This window comes from Myodes glareolus, chromosome 2, assembly GCF_982192425.1.
Source record: "Myodes glareolus chromosome 2, mMyoGla1.1, whole genome shotgun sequence".
In the NCBI taxonomy this organism is placed as follows: domain Eukaryota; kingdom Metazoa; phylum Chordata; class Mammalia; order Rodentia; family Cricetidae; genus Myodes; species Myodes glareolus.
In genome coordinates this window covers 102,268,584-102,286,858 of record NC_142027.1, presented here as the reverse complement: position 1 = coordinate 102,286,858, position 18,275 = coordinate 102,268,584, and the positions used below count along the sequence as shown (strand labels likewise).

The window sequence follows — 18,275 nt, the reverse complement described above, 5'->3', positions numbered from 1 at the left end:
CAGGCCTGTCCCTAGAGGCAGATGGGGTGGGCCAGCAAGTCTACCCAGAGTGAACCTCAGGGCTGCCTAGAACACCCAAGGCCAACACTGGAACACCCCGATCAATTTCAAGTGGTAAGAGGGCAGAGGTGGGACAGGGGAGGGAGGTGTCCCCTGACCACCTGAAGGACCCTCTTCTCCAGAGCCACGGTCCACAGAAGCATTCACCAAGTCTTTGCTGCCACCAGGACAAAGTGACTGGAGGGCGTACAGAAGGGCAGTGAAGGAAAGCAGGAAGCTGGAGCGAAGCCACCTGCAGACGGGAGGGAGACCCAGCCAGGGTACTCCTTGCCTCCGAGGCCACGGAGTTCTCACACTAACCGGAACCCTCCTGTGAGGGTTAGTTAATACAGTCAATGTGCCAGGCCTGGGCATGTCTGCGAGGGACTTCCTAAGAGGTTTCATGAGAAGTCAGAAGAACTTCTGAATGCGGCCAGAACTATGCTCTGGGTTGCGCACTCAGACTGAATAAAGAACAGCCTGGCCAGGGGACGGCTCAGTGAGAAACGCAGGCCAGCCTGACAGCCTGAGTTCGATCTTCAGGACTTACAAGGCAGAAGGAGAAAACAGATTCCTGAAAGCTGTCTTCTGACCTTGACATGTGTGCTCATACACACTAAATAAATAAATAAGTAAATAAATAAATAAATGTAAATTGTTTTTTTTGAGAGAAATGTGCCAGGCGGTGGTGGTGCACTCCTTTAATCCCAGCACTCAGGAGGCAGAGGCAGGTGGAGCTCTGTGAGTTCGAGGCCAGCTTGGTCTACAAGAGCTAGTTCCAGGACAGGCTCCAAAGCTAGAGAAACCATGTCTCAAAAGAGAGAGAGAGAGAGAGAGAGAGAGAGAGAGAGGTGGATGGAGAGACAGCTCGGCGGTTAAGAGCACCTGTTTTGTCATTATAAGAACCTGAGTTTGGGTCCCGGTACCCTCAGAACCAGTCAGGCGTCTTGCACACATCTGTAACCACAGCTCCAAGGGACTGGAGACTGGAGGATTTCTGAGGCTGTCTGGCTGTCAGGTGAGCCAAGATGGAGTGAGAGAGAGAGACCCTGCTTCAAAGACAGTGTGAGAGAGGGATGGAGGACACCACCCAATACCCTCTTCTAGTCTCCACACATGCACACAGTACATGCACCTGAACACACATGCACACAGACACGTGTACATACATCCACAAGTAAAGTGAGCTGAGCCCCAGCCCTCAGCTCTCTCTGCTTCCTGGCTGAGATCAACGTGACCATATGCCTCACACTCCTGCCGCCACGCCTGCCCCACCAGAATGGACTGCATGCTCACACTGCAAGCCAAAATCAACACCGCCTTCCTTCCTTCCTTAAGTAAATGTTGGGTATCCCATCACAGTGACCACCAGAGAAGTAACTAGAGCAGCCCCTCCCCAAAGAGCAGAGTAACAGCAAGAGTGACAGGACCGACTAGGCGCCGGGGAGATGGCTGGGCTGGTGAGGCGGTTACTGCGAAAATGAAGACCTGAGTTTGAATCTCTTGAGCTCATATTTAAAAACTGAGCGCCAGCCAGGCAACGCAGGCACACACCTTTAATCCTAGCCCTTAAGAGAAATCTTATTTCTTTTTAAAGGTGGATGCAAATGAGGAAGACACCTTTGGCCGACAGACAGACAGACAGACAGACAGACAGACACACACACACACACACAGCCCGACGGCGGCAGAACTAGAAGCGGCTGTGCCCAGGAACCATGGAGAAACTGTAACTCGGAAGGGAACAGCAGGTTTGAGGCATCAGAGAGCTCCGAGAGCCACCCAGAGCTCCACAGCTGTGCCTGGAAATCAGGGTCTAAGCTCATGCTTCATTGTCCCAGGGGAGACGCCACGTCAACCAGGTTCACACACTCCCAAGGGCTCAGCCATCTGGGAAGGGTGCGTGCCACCGGTCTCTGTGTCTGAGACCAGCTGTGGTACGGCGTTTGACACTAGGGCCCCAGAATGGGGAGGTGCCTGGAGTGTAGCCTAGGCTTGGGGCCACGAGCCTTCTGTACACGGTGACTGAATTGCCCTGGGTTACTTCCTGTCCCAAGTGTCACCTGCCACTAGACACCAACACAGCAGCCTCCATGCCCAAGGCCACTAGGCAGGGCTCCAGGCCACTCTGCAAACTGGCTGGCTCCCAAAGAAATGTGACATGACCGCCACACCTGACCCCATGCTCTGAGGGCTCCACCCCTACCCACGTGACTCTGTAGCTACTGAAGGCCTGTTCACAGTTCACTCTGGACACAGTCACCCCACAGAGCCAAGTCCCTGCCCTGGGCCAACTCCATGGGGTCCAGGTGTCTTCCCCACCCCCCCCCCACGCGCCAATCTCTGCACGTCAATCACATGCAGCCCTCCCCCATCTTAGGGACACTCTGTTCCCTCCACTGGATTACTCAACATAACCTCAACTTCAACTGACGTATCGTCTAGGAAGGAACACGCCATCCTGCCCCCTCTCCTCCACCACCTTCCTCACTCATCTCCCTCGCTGAACCTAGCGCAGCGCGGCCATTCTACCTGTGGCTGAGTCACTGCCCCACGACCTGCACCCGGGTGTATGCACTTCAACTGTTCAGGTTCCAACAGTCCACCTCTTCTCTACAAAAAAATCCCACAGAGAAGAATGCAGCCGACAAACAGAAGACACCAGGAAGAATAGATTTCTGGAAGAAGAGTGAGCTATGCAGGAGGAAAGGCAGCTGTGAACACCCTGGGGCAGGAGCCTGCAAAGAAATGGTGGAGGCCAAGAGGAGTCAAAGGGGGTAAGCAAGAGAGGGAACAGAAAAGGAGATCTCAACAACAGAACACCTGCCTAGAAGAGGACCCCAGTGAGGGGCTGGGGTGTGGCTCAGTGGTAGAGCCCCTGCCTAGAATCCCCAGTGAGGAGCTAGGGTGTGGCTCAATGGTAGCGCCCCTGCCTAGAATCCCCCAGTGAGGGGCTGAGGTGTGACTCAGTGGTAGTGCCCCTGCCTAGAATCCCCCAGTGAGGAGCTGGGGTGTGACTCAGTGGTAGAGCCCCTGCCTAGAATCCCCCAGTGAGGAGCTAGGGTGTGGCTCAGTGGTAGCGCCCCTGCCTAGAATCCCCCAGTGAGGAGCTGGGGTGTGACTCAGTGGTAGCGCCCCTGCCTAGAATCCCCCAGTGAGGGGCTGGGGGTGTGGCTCAGTGGTAGAGCACCTGCCCTGAGTCCATGGGGGAAGGGGCGTGGCTGAGTTAGTAAGTAAATAGTATTCATGAGACAGTGGTTTTCATTCCCAGCAGTTAAAGAAAGCAGAGACAAACAAGTTCTCCAGTCCAAACTCCAGCCACATCCTCTTCCTGCACATACACACACACACACACACACACACACACACACACACACACACACACGACCCTCGTAGTCACAGGTATTTCGGACACTAAATCATAAGCCACCCAACACACAAGGAGTACCCTACCATGTTACAGAATCCTACTCAGGAAACACTCATCTGCTATCGCCCCATCCCAAAATAAGCAGGTGCTGCTGCAACGCCCACCCCTACTACCAGAGGACTACTCACTTAGACCTCTATGCTGGGAGAGTGCACAGACGGCAGACAAGAAGCCACATCTGATTCCAAGTCCAAAGGTTCAGATGATCTCAAGAGACACAGGGACATTTGGGGATTTGCCAGGCACACATGGAATCAACACTGGAATAGAATAGAATGCTCTACCAGGAAGGCAGCAGGGACCAGCTGGAGCACTGGGTTATGAAAGCTACTGCTAGCAGCTGGGTATGGTGGCTCAGGAGGATCTCTGTGAGTTCAAGGCCATCCTGGGCTATATAATGAGTTCCTCATCAGGGCTACACAGTGAAACCCCATCTCTAAAAATAAAAATAGTGGTGAGAGAAAGACCCAGGCCCAGGACCCCAGCACCGAGGCAGGCTAAGGCCCCGAAACCCGAATGGCAGGGGCATTACAAATGTGTGGCACAGGGTTGGAGAGATGGCTCAGTGGTTAAGAGCATTGCCTGCTCTTCCAAAGGTCCTGAGTTCAATTCCCAGCAACCACATGGTGGCTCACGAACATCTGTAATGGGGTCTGGTGCCCTCTTCTGGCCTGTAGACAGAATACTGTATACATAATAAATAAATAAACATTAAAAAAAAAAAATGTGTGGCACAGAACCCCAGACCTTGCTAGACTATCTGAGAAGTAGGGCTGAAATTAGCCCAAAGGGAGAGGCCACAAGGCAAGCGACTTACAAATTGTAAGGAACCCAGAAGGCAGCAGGAGGCAGGCAAGGCAGGGGAAGAACCCCTGGGGTGACAGGCGATGTGTACACCAGGTCTCAGGACAGCCATGGTGTCTAGACTAGAAGCTGCAGGAGTTTTGTGGGTGGCCCTGGACTGTGGCCCAAGAGAAGAAGCTGGAACAAGAGACAATGCTGGCCTGAGAAGTCACAAGGGTGGACCAGCGGGACCTGAACTTTTCCCGGCCTTCACTCAGCCTGCCAAGGCCTCACTCGCGTACCTTTGAGGCCTGAACCACAGGCCCTTAGCACGACAGCAGGTTCTGCCCTTAGCTGACAGAGTGCAGAGTTCAATACACACACTGAAGACGGCTCTCCAAAACACACGAGGACTCAAATACAAGCCAATCTGCTAAATTCCAATTTGCTAAATTCCAGAGAAAGATTCAACCTCGCTACAGATGAAATGAACCCAGTGTGGTGGCTCACACCTGTGAGGGAGGCTGAGGCAGGAGGGTTACAGGTGTGATGCTAGTTTGGCCTTAGCCTCAACTATTAACAAGACCTTGCTTCAAAGAAAAAAAAAAGGGGGGGGCAGAGAGATGGGTCAACAGATACAGTGCTTGCTGTGCAAGTGCAAGGACAGAGGTTCGGACACCCCAAACACACAGACGACCTTATGCCAGAGCTCCTACAGCGAGACAGGAGGGAGACTGGAGAGTCCCCCAGAGCCCACAACCCAGCTGCCTGGGCGTACACAGTCACAAACATAGTAGATGGTGAGGACACCCAAGATTGCACTCTGACCTTAAAATGCACAACACTGCACACACACGCCCACACACTCACACGAACTCAAACACACACTCACACAAATAAATAAATAAATAAATAAATAAATAAATAAGAAAATAGAAATGGCAAAAAAAAAAAAAGCTATTGGAGACGATCCAGGGGATATAACTGCTTTCCGCACAAGCCTGGTGACCTGAATTTGATCCCCTGAACCCAGGATGGTAGGAAAGAATCAACTCGAGGACGTTATTCTCTGATCTCCATCAAGCACATGTTCACACACACTCGTGCACACATGCACAGACATGCACACACACACACGCACATACACAATCAGGGGTTTGGCAGGATGACTCATCAGGTATAAGCGGTATAATGACACCTCACATCTGAGGGCACCAGCACACACATGATCACACACACACACACACACACACATACGATCGCTCTTTCACACACACGCACGCTCTCTCTCTCTTTCTCTCTCTCATACACACACACACACACACACACACACACACACTACTTCACTAAAAAAGACTCACTGGAGTCTGTCAGGAAGCCACTCTACTTCAGAAACACTCACTCATTGACCTGCTCGCCCAGCACCTGCTATGCTCCAAGCCCCACGCTGACTGGACACCAGAGGTACTGAATGAGGCAACACCCGGCTCTACCCCACTGGAGGACTCAGAATGGGGGCTTAAGGTTAGTCTATTCCTGGGAATCTCGAGGACAGAACAAAGGGACTCAAAACAGCACAGAGGCACTATGTGCAAAAATATTCCACACAGCGTTCTTGAGACAAAAGAGAGCAGGCAAAAACGTAAAATGCCCACCGGGGACCGGAAACCTAACTGTGGTACCTGCTGGCATGTGCTCTCCACGGAATATTAAAGGCCGTAAAAAAAAATGATAGTTGTAAAGAGTCCGCCATCTCGGGAGAAACAACCCACCCTGTGATGCGGGAACAGCGCACAGGACCAAGACCGTGCCGCACTAGCCACTCTGCAGGTAGACACAAATTGCACGGGAAAATGAATGCAGGCAAAGTCAGGAAAGTGTTTGAGGTGCTGGGAAAACATAATGGTCTTTTTCTTCGTTCTCCTCTCCTGCATTCTACACGTCTACACGGCTAATGGGGAAGGCAATCACAGTTTCAATAGCAGCCGCGACAGGCAAGCAATACTGGGAGGGAGCGGCGGTGGCGGAAAGGGAAGCCTGGGAGGAAAGAGTAAGTCACCAGCCAGGAGTGGAGCCGTTTGCCTTAAATGCCAGAACTCCACAGGCAGGGGCAGATGGACCTCTGTGAGTTCAAAGCCAGCCTGGTCAGGGCCACACAGTGAAACCCTGTCTCTCTTTTATTAAAAAAAAAAGGGGGGGCAGAAAACCAGGTGAGACTGTGAGGCAGACAGAACCAAGATTTAGGGACTAGGGAGATGACTCAGAAAGCAAAGTACAAGTGTGAGGACCTGAGTTCAGACCCCCAGAAGCACGTACAGCTGGACGTGATAGCTCGGGTCTGTGATCCTAGAGCTGGGCGTGATAGCTTGGGTCTGTGATCCTAGAGCCCCTCACGCCAGATGGGAAGTGGAGAAGAAAGCCGTGGCAGAGCCAGGACCGGCTAGCCTGGTTCCGCAGTCCCACAAGAGAAACTGTCTCGGGCCGGCGAGGTGACTCACCTGCTGCCAAGCCTGAAGACCCGAGTTCCAGCACCAGAACCCACAAAGACCACCAACTATTTCTGACAACTCGTCCTCGGACCTCCACATGTGAGTCGTGGTGCACTCATATGTGTGTGTATGTGCGTGTGTGTGCATGCATGAACACACATACACAATAAATAGGTAAACGAGAGAGCCTGTCTCAAAGCAGAAGGTAAAACGAGCATCCAAGTTGTCCCTCTGACCTCCACACTGGTGCATGGCACCTGTACCCACAAGAGCGGGACTGGGCCTGGTGTAATCCCAATCCCAACTACTACAAATCCAAAACCCATCTAGGCTACAGATCAAGTACTATCTGAGCAACTTAAGGAGAAATGGGGGCTGGGGTAGTGAGTCAATTGCTAGAACGCTTGCATAGCATGCAGTGAGTCCCGGGGTCCATCACAGCCCTGCATGAACCAGTGTCAAGGTGCCCGTGCCGACAGCCCCAGCACTCGGGAAGTGGAGGCTAGCGGATCAAAAGTTCAAGATCACTCTTGACAACAAAGTGAGCTGGAGTCTCTACAAGACTGTCCCCCTAAAGATAACAGAAGGGACATGACATAACTCAGTGGCAGGACACTTGCCTATCTTGTCCATTAGAGATCCTACAGGTTCGACCCCCAATACCGCTAAAACAAAACAAACAGAACCCAGCACCTACCTTTGACATTGTTCAGTGACAGAGAGCGCTCCTGGTCTGCCAGCCCAGGCCCCAGGCGGCTACTGCTCCCACTGTCCTTCTGTCGTGCCACAGCCACGGCAATGCCCACAGGCGGGTGTCTCACTTCAGCCTCCCCCTGGGCAGAGCCCTCCCGCCCGAAGGTCTTGGCGCTCTCAGGTCTCTCTGGGTCCCGTTTCAGCTGCCGGCCCCCTCCAGCTGCAGGGACCCCGGGGTGTGTAAGTCGGGCCTGGGCTCTGGGGGGACCGGCAGATGTGGGTGTAGGTTCCGGTTTCATGGTGCCCAGGCCTCCGAAAGGGCTCTTCTTCCCACCGCCACCAGGGCGCACAGCCACGGCCTCCCGAGCAAAGCTACCACTGTATTTGATGAGGCTCTGCATGGCCGAGGCCTCTCCATGTCCATGGGCTGCCGGGTGGAGGTCAGCACCAGGCCTACCGCAGGTGGCCGAGGCACGGGGCATTGCACCCCCGGGGTCCAGGTAGGCCTTTTTGGATGCTGTGGCAACAGCTGCTTCCTCTTCGGCTCGGCTGGCATGGTGGTGCTGGGCAGCCAGGACAGCCATCTGCGTGGTGGCAAAGTTGCCCAGCTCAAAAGGTTTCCACTTGTGTTCCGGCACAGGAGGTCGGGATGGTTCCAGGCCAAAGAACTTGGCAGCCTGCTGGGCAGCAGAGGAGCTAGAGCCTCTGGGTGCACGCTCACAAGGTCTCGGATCGGCCTCAGGCTTGAGTAGTTCCTTGGGGGGCAGGTAGGTACGGGCATCCGGGGAGGAGCGGGAGGAGCGGGCTGGAGGTCCGTCGGATGGAGGTGGACGCTTGAGGGAGCGGATGACAGAACTCTTCTCCCGCAGGACCTCTGGTCGCTCCAGTCGTGGAGATCCAGGGGGACCCTGCAGGACCCCAGGACGGCCTGGCTCGCGCTCTCTGGCCCTGGCATCGCGAGCCTGGGATGCTATCTGGATGGGTCCCACTCGCTCATCAAAGGCCTCCACAGAAGGCACAAAGGTGGGTGCCACCACACGGTGCTCACGGCCTGGTTCACGGAACACGGTATAGACACCAGCTGGTGTCGAGGAAGGGGGTGCAGGGGGGCCCTTGGGGGGCAATGGCGGTGGCGGTGGCAGTGGTGACCCACAGGGTCTGGCCGTGGGCAGCAGAGCTTCAGCCCGCCGCAGCAGCCGGGCACTCTCCTCCTGCCTGGCTACCTCCTTGGCACCTCCACGGCCCAATTCGGCCACCAGCCCTGCGTCCACCGCTCCATTGCAGAGGCTCAGGGCGGACGGCTGCAAAGAGCCCTTGGCTTTGGCCTCTGCCAAAAAGGGTGACAGGCGCTCAGCCAGGCGTGAGGGCCCACGGTCCTGGCGGCCCTCGGCTCGGGCCTCCTGGGTCAAGTCCACCACCCCACGGGGCACAGTCACCTCCTCCCGGGCCCGAGGGTCTTTCTTGCCGAACAACGGAGGGGGATCTCCACCGCGGCCTGAGCGGTCCTTCCCCGCACCTTCCCGGGAGGAGCCTTTGGCTGGCCCAGGAGCTCTGGAGGAGGAGGAGTGAGAATGCGAGGTCCCGGGCGCAGGCAGGTAGAAGCCATCTAGGGAGAAACAGACACAGTGAGCCAGGATCCTCGCCCACTCCAAGCCCCAAGATTCCTTCCCCTCAACCAAGGGAGCATGGCACCCCTGAGAGGCAACGTGTAAGGGGTCTGGTCTTTCAGAGGGAAGGGCCAGGCGTGCCTGGAAAATGAGAAGAAACCTGGCTTCAGCCATCTCATCCTCCCAGGCCTGTTTCCTCATTTCTACAGGGAGAGGAGCCAAAGGTTGCTTTCAGAAGTGTCCAGAGCTTATCAGGAGGCTGTGGGCAAACCGGGCGGTGGTGGCGCTCGCCTTAATCCCAGCACTTGGGAGGCAGAGGCAGGTGGGTCTCTGTGAGCTTGAGGCCAGCCTGGTCTACGAAAAGTTTCAGGACAGGCCAGGACTGTTACACAGAGAAGCCCTGTGTGTAACACAGTGACAGGCGAGGGGCCTTTGGGACTGTGTCTCAAAAGGGCATCCTGAGGTCTGCGCCTGTAATCCTGGTAAAAGCAGGTGGCCGCTAAGTTTAAGGGCATCCTCAGCTATGTAGCAGAGTCTAGGCCACTACGGACTACCGGCTGTGAGCAAAGAGAAAAAAAGGAGGCAGGGAGTGGAGAGAGAGAAGAGAAGACTGGGAGGGAAAGGAAGGAAGGAATGAAGGAAAGACTGTAAGACAGCTTAGCATGTAACATCTCCCGCCAATGCGGTGGAAGGAGAGCTCGCCAAAAGTTGCTCTCTGATCTACACCCAGGGGGCAGGAGGGAGGGAGGGAAGAAGGCAGAAGGAGGGGGAGGAAGGGGAGGGAGGAAAAAGAAAATATAGGTGAAGGTCAGGTGTGGTGGCTCGTGCCTTTATTCCCAGCACTAGGAAGGCCCAGACAAGTGGATCTCAGTGAGTTCAAGGCCAGCCTAGTCCACAAGATGAGTTCCAGGACAGCCAGGGCTACGTAGAGAAACCCTGTCTTAATAAAAGGAAATACAGTAAAGGGACTGGGGGAGGGTTGCAGTTCAGTGGTAGAACCTTTTCCAAGCACCTGCAAGGCCCTGGGTTCCATCGAGGAACCCCTCCCAAGAAAGAGGCAAAAATAACATGGAAGATACCTAGAATCCTGCAGAGGATCCCCAGAGGAATCCCAGGAAATCACTCTGCCAGACCCTCCCTGCCAGGCAACAGCCCCACCCTGCTCTGTTTCTGACCTTTCTGGGTATCGAAGATGCTGGGCTGACCCAGCTGGCTGAGGAGGGGGCTCCCGCTGCTGGGGGGCTCCAGGTGGTTCAGGTGGAGGTAGGATGGGTACAGTCCGCTGGGCAGGTGGGAGAAGCCTAAGGAGAGAAGACAGAGAGGTCTAGACTAGTCCGTCACGCTTCCCCCCACAGGGAACTTCCTTCTAGTATTTTCTTTTCCTGGGAAAAAGAAAAACACGGTGACCAGGCAGCCCCCTGGTACAAGACGCTGAGCAGTTAACACCAGTTTCCACGGTGGCCACTGTCTCCCTCCAAGCCCTGCCACCTCAAGACTTCCTGGAGGCCCAGGGAATCCACAAGGGCTTGGGTACAAGTTCAAATACCCCAGAAAAAAACTAAGGACGGAACCAAGCAAGGAGTCATTATTCTCACTTGAATCTCAAAAGCAACACTCTTATCTCATTTTACAGATTAAAAGCAAAGCAAAGCAAAACAAAGAAAAATAACAACAAAAAAACAGACTCACAACGGACCACTATCTAAGAGATCAAACAGTAGCTAAACCTGGCTTTGAATTGAAGGCCCTGGACCCTACGTCCAGACAACCTCAGTAAAGTGTGGACCCTGGATGAGTGGATTTCATGGGGCCTCCCCGCTCTGCTGTGTGCCTCAGAAATTTGATTACTTGACTTCTCTGAACACAGAAGCCAGGCAGGTCTGGCTGCTCAGTCTTGCAAGGAGGACCCTTGCAAGTAAGACCTCTTGTCTCAAAACAAACAAACAAACAAACAAACAAATGGGAGGTGTCCAAAGTGGTGGCTTCACACGGGCAGTCCCAGTACTTGAAAAGCAGAGGTAGGAGGATTGCTGTGAATTCAAGGTCATTCTGTTCGACTCAGTGAATTCTAAGCCAGTCAGCGCTACACAGCAAGACTTTGTCTTGAAAACACAACGGAGCAAGACAAGGCAATCCGCAACACAAATCGCAAAACCAGAACAGACGCCAGTCCACAGCACTACAGGTAAACATGAACGAGTGCTCAGCTGCACGCAGCGGGTCCCTCCACTCTCATGTACCAAGATAGGCACTGCAGTCCCTTCCCAGACTGCTGCTGCAGAGGATGGAGGGGGCCCAAGAATGCAGCCCCAGGACCAGATCACGTCAGTGGCGTGTGTTTGCTGTAGCTATCAGCAGGCCGGGAAGAACTGAGGAACGAGCTGGTGACACTGGAAAGGTGCCCTTTGCTCTTCCAGGCCCCTGCTCACCACTCACCCAGGCAGAGCTCAGTGGGAGGGACTCAGAACACCCGCCCACACAAGCAACCATCATCCCAGACCAGGGCAAACACCCAGCGTGCAAGGTGTATAGACTCATTCCTGGACTCAGGTGCCTGTCCTAAGAGGCCTTAGTGGCCTCTATACAGAAAAGACCATGCTGTGACACCTAACAGGGACACTTCGGACTCTAGCCCACAACCCCAGGCTGCTGGGCACTCATTATGTCTCCAACCCCAGCAGGCAGGGAAGGGCCCAGGAAGCCTAAAGCAGACAACAGGGGTCTCCCACAACTACAGCACCCCAGACTCTAGGGGAGCTCACAAGGTCCACAAGACATAAGAGGACCCCAACCTCAACCAACCAATACCCCAAATCTACCAGAGACAGAGGTGGAGGAGATACGCCTTATATTGGTTTAATCCCTAGCTCTAGCCCCCAGAAAAGGAGCCCAGAGTATCCAGGTCTATGGCTCCCCACAATAGTCAGGGTGTGAGAAGGGGGTAAGTGTGGGGGGATTCTCATCGAATAAACACAGTTGCTGCCCTCAGAGCGCACACCACCTGGGAATAATCGCACAAGTAAACCCTGTCTTCTACAGGAAGCGGGGAGAGGAGCCAATGGCTGAAGGAGGAGCCAGTGGGCCGGGGTGAGAGGCTGCAAGCAGAGGCATAATTGGCTTGTGCAAAGGCCCTGTGGTAACAAGATGAGCACAGCGCACTAAAGGGGAAACGGGGAGGCCATGGGGAGAAAGTTGTTGAGAATGGTGCTGGGGACGTAAAATTGTCATCGTGGTTGAGACAGTGGCCCAGCAGCCCTCAGCCCCTCCCATCTGGCCCACTCCTTACCTTCATGGGCGTGGGCAGCCCACAGCTGCACCATGGGCAGGTTGCTGGGGGTGGGGGAGTGGAAGGAGAGGTCAGAGGGCAGAGATACCGGGCTTCCCTGAGAAGGGGTCGAGGGCCCCATCCCGCTGGCCACAAAGCTGCCCAAGAAGGCCTCGCCTGCAGAGAAAAGGGGAAGGGGGTCCCTGTCAGGCAGCCAGCAAAACAGGTTGTGACACCTGGACCACGAATCCTTCACTGCCAGAAATCAAAAGGCATTCATCCCTTGGCCAGCCTGGGCCATGTCCTATGGGCCCAATCACCATAGCAACCAAGGAAGACAGCGAGGTTTCCCTCAGGCCCAGCACCCCTCCATCCCCCAGAAAAGTTTTACCACTCTGGCTGCTGATGCAAGCCTGAGGCCAGTTGGGAATGGGAGTAGGAGGCCCCCAGGGACCACCCAGGGGACCCACGGAGTAAGGAAGACGATGGCCACTGGAGAAGGAGCTCATGTTCTGACCTCCGCACCGGACACTGACATCCCCAAGGAGCCCAAGGTCACCCAGGATGTACAAGTGTCTGAGGACTGCATGTGCCCACTAATGGGGAAGCTGAGGCCAAAGAGGAAAAGTCTTGGCATAGCCAAGGAGCAGCAACTGCCTGCACACCCAGCAGGACATCTCAGAGCCCACCCTGAGAGGTGTGATGTGTGGGGCCACGGCAAGGAGCAAGGCAAACAGGAAACATCAGGAATGGTGACATGCATGTATAACACCGGCACTTGTGAGCAGAGGCAGAAGGATGGCAGATTCCAAGCTAGCCTGGGCTACACAGCCAGCGCTTGCCTCAAAAAATAAAAAGTCCCGGGGCAGGAGAGATGGCTCAGCGGTTAAGAGCACTGACTGCTCTTCCCAAGGACCCAGGTTCAATTCCCAGCACCCACATGGCAGCTCACAACTGTCTGAAAATCCAGTTCCAGGGGATCTGACACCTTCACATCAATGCACATAAATGCACATAAAGTTAAATAAACCATAAAGAAATTTAAAAAAAATAAAATAAAAAAAAATAAAAAGTCCTTATAAAGATGGAGCCTGTCCTGATAGTTACACCTGTCATCATCTGACAGGACTGTTGCAATTCAAGGCCAGGCTGGGCTACACAGTAAATTCCAGGTAGTCTGGCCTATAGGATGAGACTCTGTTTGAAACACCCATCCTCAGACTGGGGATGTGATGTCACATACTAGCTAGTATGCATGAGGACCTAGGCTCAATCTTCAGCATTACAAAAATAATAATAATAATAATCCTATTTTAAAAACAAAAATTGGGTGGGAGGCATGCATTTAACAAGAATTATATAATGATAGTTTCAGGAACAATAATAGTAAATAAGCCAGATGTTTCGTGGGCGATGTCGAGCTCTCCCCAGTACCCTGAGAGACAGGCAGTGAGCCCTGAACACATAACTAGGCCCAGCACCCTTAACAAGCACGCCCCAGGTGCCCATCCTGGCCGGTCCCCAGCAGAGGGTTCTGTATAAACACACGAAGGCCTTCTCTAGTCCCTGAGAGGTGGGCACTGTTTGCAGACAGCATAACAAGTAACATTACACTGGACACACAGACAGGATGTGTGGCTCAGACGCCAGGGGCCCCAGGTCTAAGCCACAGGGAACTCATAGTCTCCACCCATGTATGCACTTATTCCAGCTTCTGGGTCCCCAACAGCCCTCCCATGCAAGCCCTATATCCATAAAGCCCAATGACCACCTCTCAAAGGAGATAGAATTCCAAAATACACCCCATCCCCTTTGGGGTAAACGCCGGAAAAGTGAGTAAGCAAAAGGCAGGGCTTTCTCGATGATTCCCCGCCGAGTCCGGACAGCAAGTAGCTAGAGATGGCATACACCCTCTGACCACATGCCTGTTACCATGGTCTGTGTCCAGCCACCGTCACTGCAGCCCAGTCCCTCTCCACCGTCCAGCACCAACTCCTGCAGTCCAGAGTCCAGCGCCAACTTCTGCAGGCCAAGGGCCCTTGTGGCCGGTCAGCATATTCATGTTGCCCGAGCCCAGAGAAGTAGGGTCTCGGGGCCCTGCCAAGCCCTAGGCTTCCTCCTTGATGTGGCAGATGGCGGGTAGAAGGCTCCGGAAGCCAGTAGCCAGGGGTTTGCGCAAAGGCTTACATCAGCCACCAGTTCTTCCTGCCCAGGCTGTGCGGAAGCGCAGGGCCCGGGCCTGCCCCTGCCTGGGCTTGTGAAAGCCAGCAAGCAGCACCCAGAGAAGCGTTGGGGCCCGGATGCCACCAACGGCTCCTGTCACCATCAGGGCTTCAAGACGCCCCAACTACTGCCTCCCAGGCTGGGAGGAGGGGCATCTGGGGGGATTCCAGTGACCAGGTAAGCCACTGCATGGAGCCGCAATCTTAAAGTTGGCACAAAGTCAGGAGAGATAGCACAAGACAGTCATTAGAGCTACCCAGGAGGAGTAGGGTAGCTCCTACTACCCTAGGAGGTAGGAGGAGTCTGAGGCAAGAGGAGGGAAAGTTCAAAACCACCCTGGACTAGAATAAGTCAAACCTGGTCAGGGTTGGGGGCTGGGGTGTGGCTCAGTGGGAGAGCCCCTGTCTAGAATCCCCCAGTGAGGGGCTGGGGTGTGGCTCAGTGGTAGAGCCCTTGTCTAGAATCCCCCAGTGAGGGGCTGGGGTGTGGTTCAGTGGTAGAGCACCTGCCTAGAGTCCCCCAGTGAGGGGCTGGGGTGTGACTCAGTGGTAGAGCACCTACCTAGCATGATCAAGGCACTGGGTTCCACTCACAGTACCTAAAATGTCTCCTACAGAACAGTTCCACGAGGCCCATCAGCCTCAACACCTCCCTGACATCTTCAACAAAGCCAGAAGCACAGATGGGTCTACGAGGTACAGGACTAGGTCCATAAATGATGTACAGCGACACAGAGAGGACCAGGGCCCAGCAGACACTGTGTTGTTGGACGTGGCAGCCACTGACCACATGTCAGGCCTGAGCATCTGAAATGCAGCTATGGAGACTGAAGAACTCTATGGTTTTTGTTTTATTAAATCTCAATTAATTTAGATTTAATTCAGCAATGTTCTGAGCTGAAGGTTTCTCCCAGCTAGAAACTGAAGGAGTTGGATGTGGAAGGTCGGTCTCCCTGGGGAAGAACTGGGACAAAGCGGGACTCCGAGGATGAGCCGAAGTCACGTCCTAGCCTCCTAGGCTCACTCTGTGTGCGCGCGTGTGCACACATGTACACGTATTTGTGTCCATTCAACATATGCACATGTCGTCCAAGCTGCGAGTGTGGGGGCTGGGATTTGAACTCAGGTCCCCAGGCTTCACAGTAAGTACTCTTACCCCCTGAGCCATCTCCATGGCCCCCTTGTCTTTCTTTTTTCTGAAACAAGATTTCACTACATAGCCCAAGCTGCTCTAGCCCTCACTATGCAGGCCACCTTAGCCTTCCCGAGCCCAGGACCACAGTCGTGCGCCACCACTCCCAACCCGTGGCTGTCATTCTGGCCAATCTCTAAACCGCCCCGGGCTGTGGGAAATACATAATGCATCACCACCTTCTCCCTCCAAGGCTGATGCGTGGAAAGCTTCAAGAAGCTTCTGTCTGGAACAGCATTTGGGTTCTGTCTGCCACGGGGTGCCATGAAGTACCAGCTGTTGTCACGAATGACTGGCTAATTGACTCCTCCGAGGTCAGGGTCTGAGGGGGTCCACTTGCTCTACCCACACACAATTTATTTATCCTTCCTCAGATGAGAAGTGAGTGATTCTAAGTTACTGACACGCTATCTTTGAATTGTACACTGTGTGTGTGTGTGTGTGTGCATGCAGATCCTGAAGCTGACCTCAGACGTCCTCCACAATCACTCTGCATCTTATTTTTTGTGACAAGGTGTCTCCCTGGACTTAGAGCTCTGACTGGGTTAGAATGGCTGGCCAGTGAGCCTGAGGGACCCTCCTATCTCAGGCTCCCCAGCACCTGGATTCTAGGCAGGAGACGCCTCTTCTGTGGTTTCACAAGGGTGCTGGGTATCAGTCAGAGCCTCACGCTCGTGAATGTCATTTTTACCAAAAGATTCAAGTTCTTAGCCCATCCAAGCACTAATCTGGCCCAAAGCTGCTTAGCTTCCAAGATCAGAATATTCAAAGTGGTATCAAAATTCCAAGCACTCAAAATATCAAAATTCCAAGCTACGACGATGGTGCATGCCTTTAATCCCAGCACTCAGGAGGCAGAGGCGAACGGATCTCTGTGAGTTCAAAGCCAGCCTGTTCTACAGAGCAAGTTCCAGGACAGCAAGGGTTACAAAAAAACTGTCTCGGGGAGTGGGGAAGGGGGTTGCAAGCCCTTCACTGCCTCCAAAGCTCAGGTGTCTTTTGCCCACATGCCTCAGGGCCCTTCCCAGATCCCAGTTCACTATCCTGAAACCCTGGGGCCTAGGAACCTTGTTACTCAAATTTCAGATTAAGGAATTAAGGCTGGAAAAAATAGCTCAGCAGTTAAGAGCACTGGCTGCTCTTCCAGAGGACCTGAGTTCAATTCCCAGCATGTACAGGGTAGCTCACAACTGCCTGTTACTCCAGTTCCAGGAGATTGGACATCTTCACACAGACACACACGCAGGCAAAATACCAATATACACAAAATAAAACTAAAGAAATCATTTTTAAAAAGAAAAAAATTAAGACTCAAATCAGTAGTAGTATCGCCACTCAGGAAGCAGAGGCAGGCAATATTTGAGTTCGGGGTCAGCCTGGTCTACAGAACAGAGTTCCAGGACAGCCAGGGCTACATAAAGAAACCCTGTCTCAAGGGGGGGGGGGGGACAGGCAGATAGACCAAAAGAAAATTAAGACTCCAACCAAGGGGTTGGAGAGATGGCTCAGTGGTTAAAAGCACTGACTGCTCTTCCAGAGGACCAGAATTCAGTTCCCAGTATCCACATGGTGGCTCATAACCAACACCCTCTTCTGGCCTCTGTGGGCCCCCAGGCATTCACATGGCACAGAGACATACACGCAGGCAAAATAATACATAAAGTAACAATAAAACAATTTTGTTTTAAGGACCCATGCCTATAATCCCACTACAAAAAGTAGAAGCAGGAAGGTGTCAAATTGAAGGCTAGCCTAGGCTACAAAGTAAGTTCCAGGCTAGCCTAGGCAACTAACAGAGGGAAACAGACAGGGAGGAAACCGTGACTCATCTGAGCTGGGTGACACAGGCCAGTAACTCTCTCTACAAGGCATCTTCAAACTCAAGGTCTCGGCTACATAAAAAGACGGGGGCGATTTCTTAGTAAGTCAAGCAAGCGCCTTACAAGCATGAGGACATAAATTCAGTCTCCAGAACTCACACAAAATTGTCAAAGGCAGCCAGCTATGGTGGTGGCGCACACCTTTAACCCCAGCACTCAGGAGGTAGAGGCAGGTGGATCTCTGGGTTCGAGGCCAGCCTGGTCTACAGGAGTTCCAGGACAGCCAGGACTACACAGAGAAACCCTGTCTTGAAAAAACCACACCCACACACAGTCAGACGGGATGACACAGGTGTGTCATCCCAAGGCTAAAGGAAGTAAAGACAGGCCGACCCCTAGGGCTCAGTCAATCAGCCTAGCCTCCTCCAGGCCATTGGGAGACCCTGCTTCAAAGGAAATGAACAACTTCCTGAGGAATGACGTCCAGCTTGCACATACACAGCCAAACCTTGTCTTGAAAAACCTATGTGTGTGTGTGTGTGTGTGCGTGCGTGTGTGCGCCGTGTGTGTATGGTGTGTGTATGTGTGTGTGTGTGTGTATATACACACATAATTTTTTTAAAAATTAAAGACTGATGGGCTGGAGAGAATTTGTGGAGTGTCTGAACATTATACATGAAGCCCTGGGTTCCATCCCCAGCACTTCAAGAAAGAAGCACGTCTTCAGAAGTTGGG

At 53.5% G+C, this 18,275-nt stretch overlaps 1 protein-coding gene and 1 long non-coding RNA gene across 2 annotated transcripts in view; one reads left to right on the top strand and one right to left on the bottom strand.

Moving 5' to 3' along the window:
• The window catches only part of Tnrc18 (trinucleotide repeat containing 18), a 93,704-nt gene that overhangs the window by 55,031 nt on the left and 20,398 nt on the right, over positions 1–18,275 (bottom strand). The window contains 3 exon segments of the mRNA XM_087903318.1: positions 7,439–9,040; positions 10,217–10,342; positions 12,328–12,483. Of these exon segments, the coding sequence (XP_087759444.1) occupies positions 7,439–9,040; positions 10,217–10,342; positions 12,328–12,483 (1,884 nt within the window).
• On the top strand, positions 14,526–15,408 carry LOC125402226 (uncharacterized). Its single transcript, XR_007232571.3, has 2 exons — positions 14,526–14,706; positions 15,146–15,408. It is a non-coding gene; the product is annotated as an uncharacterized LOC125402226 (long non-coding RNA).